Source organism: Dromaius novaehollandiae, chromosome 15 (assembly GCF_036370855.1).
Source record: "Dromaius novaehollandiae isolate bDroNov1 chromosome 15, bDroNov1.hap1, whole genome shotgun sequence".
In the NCBI taxonomy this organism is placed as follows: Eukaryota; Metazoa; Chordata; class Aves; order Casuariiformes; family Dromaiidae; genus Dromaius; species Dromaius novaehollandiae.
Window position 1 is genome coordinate 22,118,358 of NC_088112.1, and position 13,882 is coordinate 22,132,239.

A 13,882-nucleotide genomic window follows, 5' to 3' on the forward strand; every position below is an offset into this window, starting at 1 on the left:
CTGCCTTCCCTGCCCCATCCGTGCTCTTCCTCCCGTTTCCATCCCGGATGCCGTCTCCGGAGTGCCGGGCCGCTGCTCCCGCGGAGACGGAGGTCCCCTGCCACGCTCCTCGTGGTGGCACTCGCGGGGGTCCATGGTGGCGTCACGTTTGGGCTGGAGATCTTGTTGCAAGAGTAGCGGCTGCGGGGCTGGTAACTTGCAGGTAACGCTGCAAATGCGTGACTGCGAATGACGCGTGCGGCCACTAACGAGGTGCTGTGCCACGGTAAGATGCATGATGCTCCCGTCGCCTGGATCCCGCCCGCTGCGGACACCGCTGCCTGCGGGTCGTGCTCAGCCTCATCCCGTTGCAGGCAGCTTCCTCTGCTCGGCGCGCGCTCGTGCCGAAAACGCAGCCGTTGCTGATCCTTTGCTTTCTTCACCCAGCCTTTCTCCAGCTTTAACGCCCGTCTTTAAGCTTCCTGCCAGAAGGCTGTACCAAGCCGCCAACGCAGTCGCATCCCCTGAAGCACTGAGCGTAACCTCTCTATATTTGGAAGCGGAAACGTCTGTTAAGTGGGACAGCAAAAACGCCAGCTTTCCTTCCCGAAGTCAGAACCCTTCCCAGTCTCCCTCTTATGCAAGTGGAAAAACTTTTAGAGGGTTTAAGAAATTACCAGAGCAGAGAAATATTTCTATATAATGGGAAATAAGTCAAGCAGCAAAGTAAGAGGAGAAATCAGTGTGCTGGGTATCTTGAAGAGTATGAAGAGGGACGTGTCCGTATTATTGAAAAGAAGATCATATAAGCTGTGCTTGTGCAGACATAGCAACTAATAAATGGAGGTGCGGGGAAGTCCATGCTGAAGAAATTGAACTTTTTTGGACCTGTTTGGTCAAGTGAGGTTGACCACAGTGCTGCTAATTTCCCTAAACACGGCATTATTTTCCAAGTGAAAGATTATACAGCAAGATAACCCCCCGGGAGAACAGCCCTGGAGAGAGTTTTAGCATTGTTTCGCTTGCATTTAAAGCATCAGAGGAGAAGTGCTGCCGCTCTGAAGCCCTTGAGCTTACGGTAACATGTAGGAATTGTGTGTGGTGCCATCGCTAACCTGGAATGCAGCCGGAGTCCGGAAAAGAGCTTGCTCGAGCCCATCCCAGCTGCGGTCTGTGCTTTGCTAGGATGCAGCGCTGCATGAACGGGCTTCGTGCGTGTGTGTGTGCTCGAGGCCGAGTCCCATTTCGTGTAGGCAGCATCGCTATGGCCACAGGTGACCTGCAGTCCTGGCCCTGGGGTAGCAAAGGTGAAGTGCCCTGGCATTAAATGATACCGTATTGGTTAGCTTTGGAAGAGGCCTTACATTTGGGAGCTTTGTTTTATAGGAATAGAGTAGAATTGAAATTGAGGGGGAGGAGTGGTTGTTGACTTGTTTTAATTCAGTCAGGTATTGATCATGTCAGGATGGGAGTATTGTGCTTGTTCTGGAGGTGATTCGTCAAAGGCCTTAAACTCACGGTAGACTCTGCCCATTCGCAGAAGTTAGATGTTGCGTGCCAGGAGTAACGGTGTGAGTCCCGAGTTAGGCAAAAACCAGTAACAGGTTGAAAAGCTTTTTTTAGTGGCACTTGTGTCCTCTAAGCAAAGTTGTCTGGAATCCCTGCCGAGAAGGATTTTTTAGACCAGTAAATGGCCTGGGGGCTTCAGCTGCACGAAGAAAATGCCAGAAGCAGTCTGGGTGGGTAGACGGTAGAGAAAGAGGAAGGAAACGGAGAGGCAGGTTATGGGAAGGGATTGGAAAATGATCTGCAGATAGGACTGGAGCGAGGATCAGAGCCTGGAACAGGGATCGTTTCTCTGACATGTTTGGGCAGCAAACCGAGCACGGAGCGGGAGAGCTAAGAGGTACAGTAGTCACGGGAAGCAAGGAGGAGGATTCGGTTTCACTCGTCTCTAAATATATTTGCTTGCTCGTACAGTTGGATTCCCAAAGGGGCACCTAGGGGTGCTGAAGCCAGCGCCAGCCGAGCGCTGAAATGCGGCACCCTCCACCCCAGTGCCCTTGCCAGGACGCTTTTTGCCACGTCTTTGCTCCCTGAGCTGCAGGTCCCTGCCGCTGTTTGCGTTTTCGGAGGCTGGTTCGAGTAGAGGGGCGCAGAGCGAACGAGGAGGCAAGGCTGAAGCACCGGGACGTTCGGGGCTCCTGACTCACGGCACTCGCTCTCCCGCTTCTGGTCGTGAAAAGCTAATATCCTCCTGTGAAGACTAAATTTAGCCACTTCTGTGTTTCCTGCTTTTGATATTTTTGGTTCTTAGCATTTTTATTTTGTTTCTGTTTTGTTTCCCACTATGCACCTAACAGGACGAGCCCCCCGCAAAGTCCTCAAGAATAAGAAGAGGAAAAAAAAAAGGTCCAGATGACATTAACTTTCCGCAGACAGAACTGAAGGCAGGCAGCAGCCACTATTTCCAAAAAGCCCGTCACCACCTCTGCTATTTCCGTGGGAAAGAGAAAGGAAATTGGATCCTGCAAGAAAACTGTTTTCCAAGATGCAGTGAGGTCCCAGAATAGCCTGTTTGCTCACGTGCATTTACTTCTCTAACGAGGCGAGGGAAGACTTAGGCCTTGCAATTGCGTAACTCAGTAGGGTGATATTCGAGCAGTATCTTTGAAAATAAGTGCATGTATTAGACTGAGAGGAGCTAGATAACCCCTTAGCGTGCCTCGTCGCTGCGCTGCTCGTCGGTGCTGGGCAGGGTCAGCTCAGGCAGCATCCCGCAAAGTCCATTCGTTCTTGAGGAAATTTGCTGGAGAGACTTGCAGAAGGACTGCAAGAGGGAGCAAAAGTAGCTCAGTCGTCATAGGACCAAATTCATCTCTTCTGTGAGTAACTTGACTGAAAAAGGATGATCTTACTACTGAAAAAATTGCATACTCTCATTAATTAATACTTCTGTTGGGTTTTTTGGTAGGCACTGAGAGGGTCCTCTGTGCCATTCGGGATCCAAAGATACCAAAATCCTCCTCCAAATTTTGTATAGCTTTTTAGATAAAGGCTAGTCCGAGTACTGGCTTCTTGCTCTTAAGCCTTTTTTACTAGAGAAGATTGCAGAATAATTCTCTGCGAATCATATTGATTGTATTTTACACTGTAATTAGTGCAGCAGATGAAGCAGTTGATGCAGTGATGACAGAGCTGACTTTACGATCAGCGAGAGTTGTCTTCCTTTAAAGTGATTTCATCTCAGAAAGTGCACTGGGGATTTCTAATCCCAGCGCATGGCACAGTTGGATGTTTTTTAAAATTGCGACGTGCCGGGGGTGCGTGCAGGAGGCAGCGGCATCGCCGCGTAGCGCCGAGGCTGCAGCGGGTAACGTGCACCTTCGTGGAGAGCTGGCGGCGGTGGCGGACGGAGGAGTCCACACGAGCGGCCCTGGTAAGAGGAGGGATGCACCCAGCAGCTCCGCTCCCTCCCGGGTGGTAGACCTTCGCCCTCGGCTTGCCGCGCAGCCCTCCCGGGGCTCGCCGTGCTGTTGCAGGGCCGTTAGCTGTGCAGGGTCAGGACACGTTGCATGCGGGTGTTGGAGCCCAGGGCCTTGGGCTTCCAGCGTAGCACTACTAACGAGACGGTCCAGGTTCTTCTGTCCGCAGGAGAGCACTCTCCATGCGCTCCGATGGGTCTGGCGTGCTCTCTCCATTAGAGGGCAGAAGCATGCTTGTGCACGCATGGAATAAAACAAAACTGCACACCATATATGTTCTATAATTTGCCGCGGTAAGGGAAGGTAGGACATCGTCACGGGAGAGCCGGACAACTCTACCTGCTACAAAGGAAAAGCGGCGTCGAGAACTGGTGTGTCAAGGGTTAATTGCTGCGATTGGGGATGGCTCGGTGCTCTTTGTAGCACCTCCCTCTGTTTAAAATTGGAAATAGATTTAAGATATGGTAAGTACGAATGTCTAATAGATTCATGAAAGACAAAATAATGTTGGTAATTAGTCATTCTGAAGAAGACTGACAATCTTGATGATAGAAGAATGCAAGCAGATTGTTTCTAAATGCTGACAATTATTAGGTGAACATTTTAGGCTTTCTGTTAAGTCTGTCCGTGACCGTTCCCTGTTTTACAGCCCTCCCGTGAAGGTCGTGCGGCACGGCTGTGCTTCGTTTCTGTATGCATGTAATCGCTGAAGCAATAAAGGTATTGCCCTTCCTGGCACGGGGGAGAGAGCTGGTGTCTGTTGAATGCGGTGACACGACTGCTCCAAGGGTTTGCCCTTAAACGCATATGGACCTCAAAGCAGTTCTGGCCAAAAATTTAACCTTCTTTGATGTCCTCCAGGTGCCAGTTTTACTGGTGATATTTATGGCATGGAAACTGGAGCAAATCCACAGCCTTATCCTCTCGATTTTGCGTTGTCACAAGCAGCGAACGCAGAACAGAGGTGGCTCTCGGCCCCGCTCGGAGGGCGCGTGGAGGGGCTCGCCGGAGACGCTGGGGGTCACGGTGGTGGTAGCGGGGTCCTGCAAAGGGTGCCTGCCAGCTTTAACTCGGACTGAGAGAAGGAGAATTACAGTCACACCACAAAATTCAAGATTAACCGTAAATATTTCTTGGAGAACCTCCTGGATTTGGGGGGTTTGGGTTCTTTTTCTTCAAAACGATAGAGGTTGGGGTTTTAAATGGAGCTTGAAATGGAAAAAAAAGTGGGTGTTACATTCTCTCTTCTCTGTTAGTATAACAAAGTGTTTCGGTCCGGGCTTGAGAAGCAGAAGCCGGGTGCTGGAACGAGGAGCTTCTCCTGCTGTGACCTGCAACGGTCCTCGGATGGTTGCGGGTTGAAGCATTACCCTTCTTACGGGGACTTTATCTTGCTGTTGAAGGTTTAAGAGGTGCCTGTGAACATGGGCCACCCTTGGGACCCGCGGGTCCCCGCGCCCGGCCACGGCACCCGGGGGCCGTCCCCTCCCTGCTGCTCGTTTGGGATGGGGTGACCTCATCCTTGTTTGCTTTGGGGTCTTTTCCCAAGTTGACTCCTAACGCTGTGCTTTTCCGGAGGCTTCTCCTTGAGCGCTGGAGAAGCGCGTCCCTGCACGCCCCGTGATAGCGTCAGGGAGTTGGACAGAACATGCAGCTGAGTTGATAGATTTGGGACCAGTAGAAGATTAATAAGACTCAGATGAGCATTTTAGCACAATAATTGCCTGAAAATAACCTAAATATAACTGTTTTGAAGAAAACAAACACTTCTCGCTCGACTTCTGCATGCATTTACTAGGTCCATAACCTGCTTCAGCTTTAATTGACAGCAGTAACTTAAAGGCGAAGTAAGCAGTCCAGAGCAGCTTGGATGAGGGGCAAGATTTCTCCAATATCAAGCATAAAAATGATCAATTAAAATTTTATAGTACTACAGTGTGGCTGCACGGGCTGTCGGGGCATCGATGCTTCCTTCACTGCCCTTTTTAGGTTTTGAGAAGATGTGCTGCCCTTAATCTTGCTTTGCTCGTCATCGGAGGGCAGGAGGCCACCTCGGAGCATCCCCCTGCGCGCGAGGAGGCTGCAGCACGGTCGCAGCGGGCGAAGGGCTCCCGGTGCCTACGGCCCGTTCAGTCCAAATTGTAAACGGGGAGTTGTGTTTGGGCGCTGGGGCAGGAAAACAGCCTTTAATGCGGATGCCACACGGGCCGGAATAAAAAGGGCTGTGCAGGCTCCTCGCAGGCATCGTTAGCGTCCAGAAATACGAGCAGCCCTTTCTGCCAAAAAGGGGGAGAATGGAACAAGGCAGGTAAGTTGCTGGGGAGACCAAGCGGCTGTGCACGGCGAAGCAGCCCCGTAACCGGGCACACGGCACAATATTTTACAATTTTTGCCGTTCTCGAGGTACCCGGCTCGCCAGCGAGGGGGCAACGGAGCAGGGGTTAATTGCAAGATCCGGCTCTTGCTGCCTGGGGAAATGCAGACCTGGCCTTGAAGCACTTCCCAAGGTCTTGGCGCTTGGTTTCGCAGCCGTGTCTCGTGCTCTGAGCGTTCCCAAGGCACTCGCTATCGTCGGCTGTCGTCTGCGTGTCTCTCGGCCGTGTTTGTTGCTGTGGTTGCATGTTGATAAGTTATCTGGTTATGTCTTGCAGCCCTCAGAGTCCAAGCCCAACGTCACCCCTCTCACCGTCCTGGCCCATGTTCTCCGCGCCATCAAGCCCTATGCCCACCTCCTCTACGTCCAGCGACTCATCCCCCATCAGGTCTGTGGCAGAATTTGCTTTGCTTTGCGTTGCTTTCGCTATTTTCCCTTCGATTTTCTTGATTTCCCCCACTCCGCTTCCCTTCTGCCTTTGCATCCCGCTCGCATCCCCTGGTGCAGCTCTCTGCGTGCAGCCGGAGCAGCCTGTCCAGCCTCTCCGGGCCCCGCGGAGGTCGCTGGCGAGCTGGGGGCTGCGGGGGCTGCCGGGGGCTGCCGGGCGCCCGTGCGGGCAGGAGCCAGCGCTCGCGGGTCACGGTCGCACTCAGTGCACTCGCTTGCGGTTTCTGTGGGCTTTGCCCGGCCGTTTAAGCTCCCTGCAGCTCACTTTGCTCGTCTCTACAGCAGGTAAGAAACGCACCGTCTGCCCGGACGCCGCAGAGAGCAGCACACGTTTGTAAAATGCTGTGATACCTGTTCTTAGCTGTCACCTAAGGAGCATAAGTAGCGCCTCCGGGCAGGGAGAAGAGCCGTAAGGGATCGGGGCGGCGTCTCCGTCCCCCGCCGTGCCGCGGGCTGTCCCGGTGCTCCGGGGACTGGAGATGCAGACCGTGGGGATGGCTGCGGCGCTGGGCGGGAGGTAACGGGGTGCTGGGCACGACCGCGGGACCCCGGCACCCCTGGAGCCCTGGAGGGAAGAGCTGCAGCTGAAGCCGCGAGCTGCTTGGAGGGCACAAACGGGGCTGGGGCCGGAGGGAGCCCGCGTTGCAGCGTTCGTTCGTTGTGCGGGAAGCAGCGGCTTGGAGAGTGCCAAGGTGGTAGAGCCAGAAAATGCCTTGCAAACGTGCTGCTTGACAGCCCGCACGAGTTTTGCCTGGGGAGCAGCTCCCGCTAGCCAAGGAATTGCTCATCCACAGGAAAAGCGTTAACCCTCTCCGGGTGTTTGTTTCGTATTTTGCCAATTCCCACATCAGACAGCTGGAATTTGGGCAGGGAAAACCTAAACCTCGGAGCTCTGTGCACGGTGGAACCAAACCCGTTCCCGGCTTCCCGGGCTCGTGGTTGCTCCGTGGATACCGCTTTCCCCACCGGCTGGAAGCTTGCAGACCATCCTGGGCCCAGTTCGAGAGCATTCCGGATAATTTTGAGCCCTTTGGAAAGACAGAAGCTTGGGAAGCCACTGAGCTGGAAAATGGCGACGCCCGCTTTATTGTTCCAGCAATTCTTTGGGGCGTTTTTGGTACTTTTCCTGAACCTGCTGTGGTTGAACGGTTTGGTGCAGCCTTGGGCTGGGAGGGCTGAAGACCAAGTGCTTGGACAAGCCTAAGCTGGTGCCGGCGCTCGCTGGGCCGCTGCCCGCCCAGTGCTCCCAGTTTGCCCCGGCCGGGTTGGACGGCAGAGCAGAGCGGGACGCGCTGCCGGGGGACGCGGCTTCTGCCGCGATTTGCCTGCGTTTCAGGTCGACACGCTTTTTCCTCCCATTTCCTCCACTGCGCAGCGGGGCACACGGGCTCTTTTCCGCTAAAATCTAACGGTTGTTAAATCCTTTTTGTCTTCAGGTACGGCCTCTAAAGAAGGGCAACAAATTCTTCGCAGACTTATTTATTTTTCTGTTTTGAAGTCCCCTTCCCCAAGTGCTGCTTCTTCCTCCTGAAACGCTGCTGCTGGTTGCAGCTGGAAAACGAGCGCTCCGGCCGTGACGGCTTTGGCGATTGCCTGGCCGCTCCGCACCGGGGCCCGGGCTCGCGGCGGGACGTCTCCTCGCTCCCCCGGAGAGCGGGCAGGGCCGTGCTGGGGTGCATCAGTAGCATGTCTTTTACGGCAATAAATTCTGTGTTTTTGCAGCTCGCCGCTGCGGAAAGCCAGAGCTTTGTACGCGTGCAAGGCCGAACACGACTCGGAGCTCTCCTTCACGGCCGGCACCGTCTTCGACAACGGTGAGTCGCCGGGGACCCGCTCGCCGGGCTGCCTCCGCTCCGCCGCCCTTCGCGGCCCCGCTTGTCCCGCACCGCGAGCGCTCGTTTACCTGCCCGGCACGTGAGAAAGTGCAGGTGCAGCACGCACAGTAATACAGGTGGAGCTACGCAGAATGACGCTTCAGTATCATCTATTTTATATTTATCACTGAGCCTTGCAAGTTACTGTTACTCCTCCCGTGACCAGGGAATGGTTGGGACTCCGGATGCCTGGGGTTTCCTTTCAGGCCTGTGTTTAGTGACTGTCAGTCCCACCCCACTGCTAAAACCCCCCTTGAAGGAGAAAAGCAGAAATACTTCCAGCAAAAGCATGAAACTGGGGATGCGGCTTGCCCCGCTTTCGGTGTCCGGGCTGAAAATCTGCAGGTGATCCAGCCCTCCTTTGGGGCCGGTGGGAAGATGGGATTTTCAAGCCCATGGGTTACTTCATCCCAGGGAGGATGTGTGAAGCGGACGGGCTGAAGCCTGCGCTGCCGGTGCCGCTTTTCTCCCCCAGCGCGGAGCGCAAGGAAGGGGCGAGCTGAACCCCGCGTCCTGCCCCTTGCCCTGCCCGCGTGCGCGGGGCCAAGTCACCGGCCCCAGGGCTGAGCAGGAGGGCTTTTTGGGCACGGGGACATCGTGGCACGGCACGGCGAGGACGTGCGCGGATGGCAGCCGCTGTCGGACCACGTGCACCGGACGGATGACGGCCGCGGTGCGGCAGTTTGGTGTGGGACGGTTGAGGCTCGCGTGAAAGAGGTGCAGAGACTCGCCAGGCTGTGCTGAAAACCTGATGTTCAGGCTATGAGCCAAGGCAGGAAAACAAGCAAGGTGCTTGCTGGGGCGGTGCCGCGCTTGCGGCACGGTGAGCCGAGGGGGCCAGCGCAGACGGGGCTAGCGCTGCGTTGCGAAGTGGGAGCCGACCTCGGGCGGCCGAGCTGCTTTGCTTTCCCGCAGCTGCCGGGTGCTGCGGCTGGCTGCTGGCAGCTGCTCTAGCCCTCGCAGTACGCGTGCCCCCGGTTTGGCTGACGCGACAGTGACTGCCAGCGCGCGAAGGTGCTCGCGGCCGTGGCCGGTGGGAGCCGATGCCTCCTGCCCGCCCCACGGCCCTCCTGTGCGTGCGGACCCGCGAGTTAAGCGTAAGGCCAAAACGAGCCAGCGGTTGACTGAAAACAGCGTTTACAGTATGAGGTTTTCTTCAGCAGTTTCTAGGTAAGAGATCGGTTTCCGAGTGTCGGCACCAGAAATGCTCTGTGCGACTGCCATCGTGCTTCGTGCAGGAGATGATGGAAAAGCAGCGTGTGCTTTTTTCTGCCTTTTTTCCTATGGATAGCGAGGCTTGGAATAGGTGGACTCTGATTAGTCAGTTTTTTGGAGATGATATTAATGAACACAGACCTCCTGTTTCCTGCATCACGAGGAAGAGACCGTGCCCACCGGAATTAAGCCGCTCTGGTTTAGATATAATCCCAATGCAAAGAAAAGACTTTTTACTACCTTCCAAGTACTTTTGGCTTTTGTGTGTTAAGTATTGTCATTTGGGAAACAGCTACCACATGCACTGTTTTTACCCTAGGATGAATATAGCAGAAAGGAGAAGAGAATTAATACATGTGAATGAGGGAAAACACTTTTCCTAAGCAGCTCCGTAGATATCTTATAAATAAACATATTCTCCCCTTGGAAAGCCTGTGGGAATTAGAACAGCTAGTAGGGGAACAAGTTTGCATTAAATACATTGGGTTGGCTAGACAAAAATCAATGGATTATTCAAAGGAAAAAATATACAGCATGTCCTAAGCACTTGGCAGCGCAGCGGAGGCTCCCGCTAGCAGTGCGTTAGCAATGGCACTGCGCGGTAGAAATACCGCCACGGCGAAGGGGTTTTATAAAACCCGCCCTAAGAAAATACATCTTGGAAATCTTTAGAAGACAGGCGGCTTTCTGTTTGACTTTGCGCTTCCCGGAGGTTTTCCATGGGAAAGCAGCCTCTGACTCTGCCTGGGAAGCTGGGGGCTGTTGACCACACCGAGGGACGTGCAGGCAGCCATAGCATCACGTTTCGCGACTGAGCCTTTACGCTTCATAGCCTCGTCCTGCTTAAGTTGCGTGGAAATCGGAGTCTCAGCCCTCGGGCGGCGGGGCGGGACGCCGCGGGTCCGTGGACCCCCTGCCTGGGTGGCAGCGGGACCCTGGAGCGGGCCGGGGGGGTCACGGACCCCCCAGCCAGCCGCCCCCGGGAAAGGGAGCGCACCGTGCTTCGGAGCAGCGAGTCTCCATTTTAGCCACTGTTGTCAGATACTGAGGTTTTTACACGGAAAATGTAGGAAAGTTGTGTTGTGTTTGCATTCCGATTTTATAACAGGGAGTAAGCTTCTCCTCGCTGTTTGCTCCGTGTGCCCTGCTTTAGCTGACAACAGCTGGGCAGGAATAAATGCCCGTCTTTGGGACATAGGTAATTTTTTAAAGGAAAAGCCGTGGCGGGAGCTCACATGAAGCAGTTTCCCAGCCCGTTTCCCAGACCGGAGGGCTGGAAACTGCCCCGCAGACACATGCCCCCGGCACGGAGTCTGTTCTCGTGGCCGCCCCGTCCCCTGGCAGCACCGCGCCGCGGGCAGGTAACCGATAGCCGCTGCTGAGGCTCCCCGGGGTCCTGGCTGCTGGCCGGGGGTGGCCGAAGCCGGCAGAGGCGGCGGATCGGTGCTGCCCGCGGGGCGTCGCGGGGCTCTGCGCTGCGGGTTTCTGCTCCCGCGTCTCCTGCCAGCTGCCCGGTTGCAGCGGTGGCGGTGGCGATGGGCTCAGGCCGTGCTGGCCGGGACTGGTCCCTCGCAAAGAGCGGAAACGTTCGGAGGTAAAACAGTTCGTCCCTCTGGGTTGTTCTTGCTAGGCAGCATCAGTTGTGGTTTTTGCATAGAAAATCGCGGTTCTGCAATATCAGTGGGGCTGTAGGAGGAAAGGAGAGGTCCGCAGACGTCTGAAGAGCTGCTCCTCCATTTCTTGTTGTTCTGCTGCTTTGCTAAGCAGAATGCAATGCCCGTGTTTGCCGTTGGCTCCAAAACACGTGGTTTTTGAAGCCGCCCGGAGCCGCGGGAGGACCTGCAGCTGCCGCAGGATTGCCGGCAAGAGGCCGAGTGCTGCAGACCCAGCAGCTCTCCGGAGCCTCTCCGCGGCCGGGTCCCCGCATCTCCCTGCCCCTCGCAGCAAAGAGCTGCCCCACTTTTGGGGATGACGCCGACCTGGCCCCCAGCTCCATGCCCGCACCGTCTCGGTGCACAACCGTCACACTTTTGCAAAGCAAGCACGGAGGAGTCACAGTAACCAGCAGGCAAGAAGGAGAGCTCCAACTTTCCGAGCTCCTTAGGTTGTTTCCTTTCTGTGAAATCAATGCAAACTAAAAGCACGGCCTTGGTCTCTCCCCAGAGCAGCTTGGACATCAGCAGCACACGCAGCAATGGCCCCTTCAGACTAACCCGTCCTTCCTTCCCTCCTTCCTTCCTTCCTTCCCTCCTTCCTTCCTTCCTTCTGCCGCTCCCCAGCCGTGCAGCCGGCCGGGCGTCCCGCATCAGCGCGGGTCGGGGGGAGCGGGGATGCTCCGGGCACGGAGACGCCCCGCTGACGCCCCTCTTGTCCCCCCCCCCGCAGTGCACCCGTCGCAGGAGCCGGGCTGGCTGGAGGGCACCCTCGACGGCAGGACGGGCCTCATCCCCGAGAACTACGTGGAGTTCCTATAACTCCGGGCGTCAGGCGCAGCGCTTTCCATGGTATCCATGGCGACGGCGGACCAGCATCCCGGCGCCCTGGGGAGCAGCAGCCCGGCGCGGGGGCACGGGTCTCCCACGGCCCCCGTCCCGCCCGCCGCATCGCAGCGTCCGGCCGCGGGCTCCTCCGCAGCGACCGTGCCCCGCCGGCTCCCCGGGAGGATGTTTTGGACCAAAACTCTCAAACTGCTTCTTTTTTGGGGGGGGGGGGTGGCTTTGTGCGGGGTGACCATCTGTGATCTGTGCAACCAGCGTTTCCTTCGCCGAGGGCGAGATGCGGCCGCGGCTCAACGCCGAGGCCGAGCAGGGGAGGACGGGGCCGCGGGGCTCTGCCGGGCTCTGCCGCGGGGGACCTGGGTGGCTTCGCTCTTCGTGATGGTTTTAAAGACTCCGAGTGGCTGACTTGCTGTACGTGTCACTTTTTATTTTTGAAAGAATTAATGTATAAATAGAGCATCTTAAAACATTGCGAGGGAAAGAGCTATATTTGATATTTTTAGAAGAGCTGTAATGAGAGAAGCGACGGTCATCTGAAACCGGTTTGCAGAAGAAAGGCCTGAAGGCACCGGCACGCTCACACGCACCCGCTGCGCCCGCGACCGCCTTCCCTTCCCTTCCCTTCCCTTCCCTTCCCTTCCCTTCCCTTCCCTTCCCTTCCCTTTTCCCTTCCCTTCCCTTCCGAGGAAGCATGCTTCGTATAAACGCTAATTGCACACGCGTCGAAAGCGCACCCTGAGCAGTCCCTCTCTGCAGGGCTTGGAGCCCCTTTTCCCACCGAAAACCAGCCCTTGGCTGCTCTTTGCGGAGGTGCCACCGGCTTCCCTTGCGCACGGCTCCAGCCCGACCCGCGGCATTCCCGCTCTGGCCGGCGCCGTGCTGCAGATGACGGGGCATATGGTGCCGCCGGCGCTTGGAAGTGGCGGCGAGAGCACTTCGTGCCAGCCCGAACTCCTCCTACGCGAGGAGGCTTTTGCCAACAGTTTTACCCCGCAGGACTTCTCTCATGGAGCGCATCCCTTTGGCTCCTAATGCTCCACTTCGTCTGAAAATGGAGTAAATTCCTTTTCTAGTCACTTAGGAGCTTTTTGATAGACCTAGACTGTAGCTGTGAAGAAAAGTACCACGCTAACGTATCTGCAAGATGTCTTCTGCAGGAAATTAAAATGAAGCACAAGTAGAAGTTACTGCTGTTGCAAGAGAGCTAGTGGAGGGGTTTTTAAATTTTAACTTTCCAAAAGGAAAATATGGCTGAAATGCTAAATGTTCCCATCTAAGGCCAGCTATAATACTGGAGCAAACATTTGTTTATTCCAACAGAAATTAAACATAGAAAATAATTATCTTTCATCAAGCTTGACATGGCGTTTGATGCCGTAATTACTGTAAGAGCCATTGGTCAAAATTACAAGACAGTGGGGACAGTCGAACTTACTCATCAGTAAAGTCCCCCTGTGCTGTCTGTTCCATCATTTTAGGCATTAAAAGACATTTTGCAATAACATCTGCTGGACCAGATGCCAGGCACGGGTCCTAGGGTAAAGTCCTGCCGTGGTTCAAGCCGATGGCAGGAGTCCCGCGGACGTCGCGGCACGGGGCATCGCCCGGCCCAGGACCGCTTTGGGCTTTTCCGGGGCGGCGTGGGAGCGTCGGTGCCCTCCCCGGCTGCCCCACGGGCACTTGCACTTAAATACATATGCACGTAAATACGTATGCGCGTGAACACGCACAGGGCTGCAGCCGGGCCGGCACCGTCAGCGCAGGGAATGGGCTGAGCGATGGCTCCTAGTGCCGCTTCACAGCTCAGAAGAAGATGGAACCGAGGGACGAGAGGAAAACACTCGCTGGAGACGCAGCACCGCACATCAGGTTCCTGGACGAGCTGACGGATGACTCTGCCCAAATGCCGGAGCGGAGTTGCTCTGCTTCATCTCTCTGGGAGCTCTCGCAGCACAAATCCCAGCGGCTCCGCGCCGTGCCGGCCGCGGTCCCTGGGGCACGTCGGAGAGC

The 13,882-nt window shown here is 55.8% G+C and overlaps 1 protein-coding gene across 3 annotated transcripts in view; it reads left to right on the forward strand.

Moving 5' to 3' along the window:
- The window catches only part of ARHGAP26 (Rho GTPase activating protein 26), a 137,353-nt gene extending 125,010 nt beyond the window's left edge, over positions 1-12,343 (forward strand). The window contains exons 21-23 of one of the 3 annotated variants that reach the window (XM_026118231.2): positions 6,116-6,226; positions 8,008-8,099; positions 11,760-12,343. In XM_026118231.2, coding sequence (XP_025974016.2) covers positions 6,116-6,226; positions 8,008-8,099; positions 11,760-11,848 — 292 coding nt within the window. In that variant the 3' untranslated portion in view covers positions 11,849-12,343. Of the gene's footprint in view, positions 1-2,342; positions 4,212-6,115; positions 6,227-8,007; positions 8,100-11,759 lie in introns of those variants that run through there. The other 2 variants (XM_026118232.2, XM_026118237.2) reach the window with 2 other exon arrangements.
- The last annotated feature ends 1,539 nt before the right edge of the window (positions 12,344-13,882 follow it).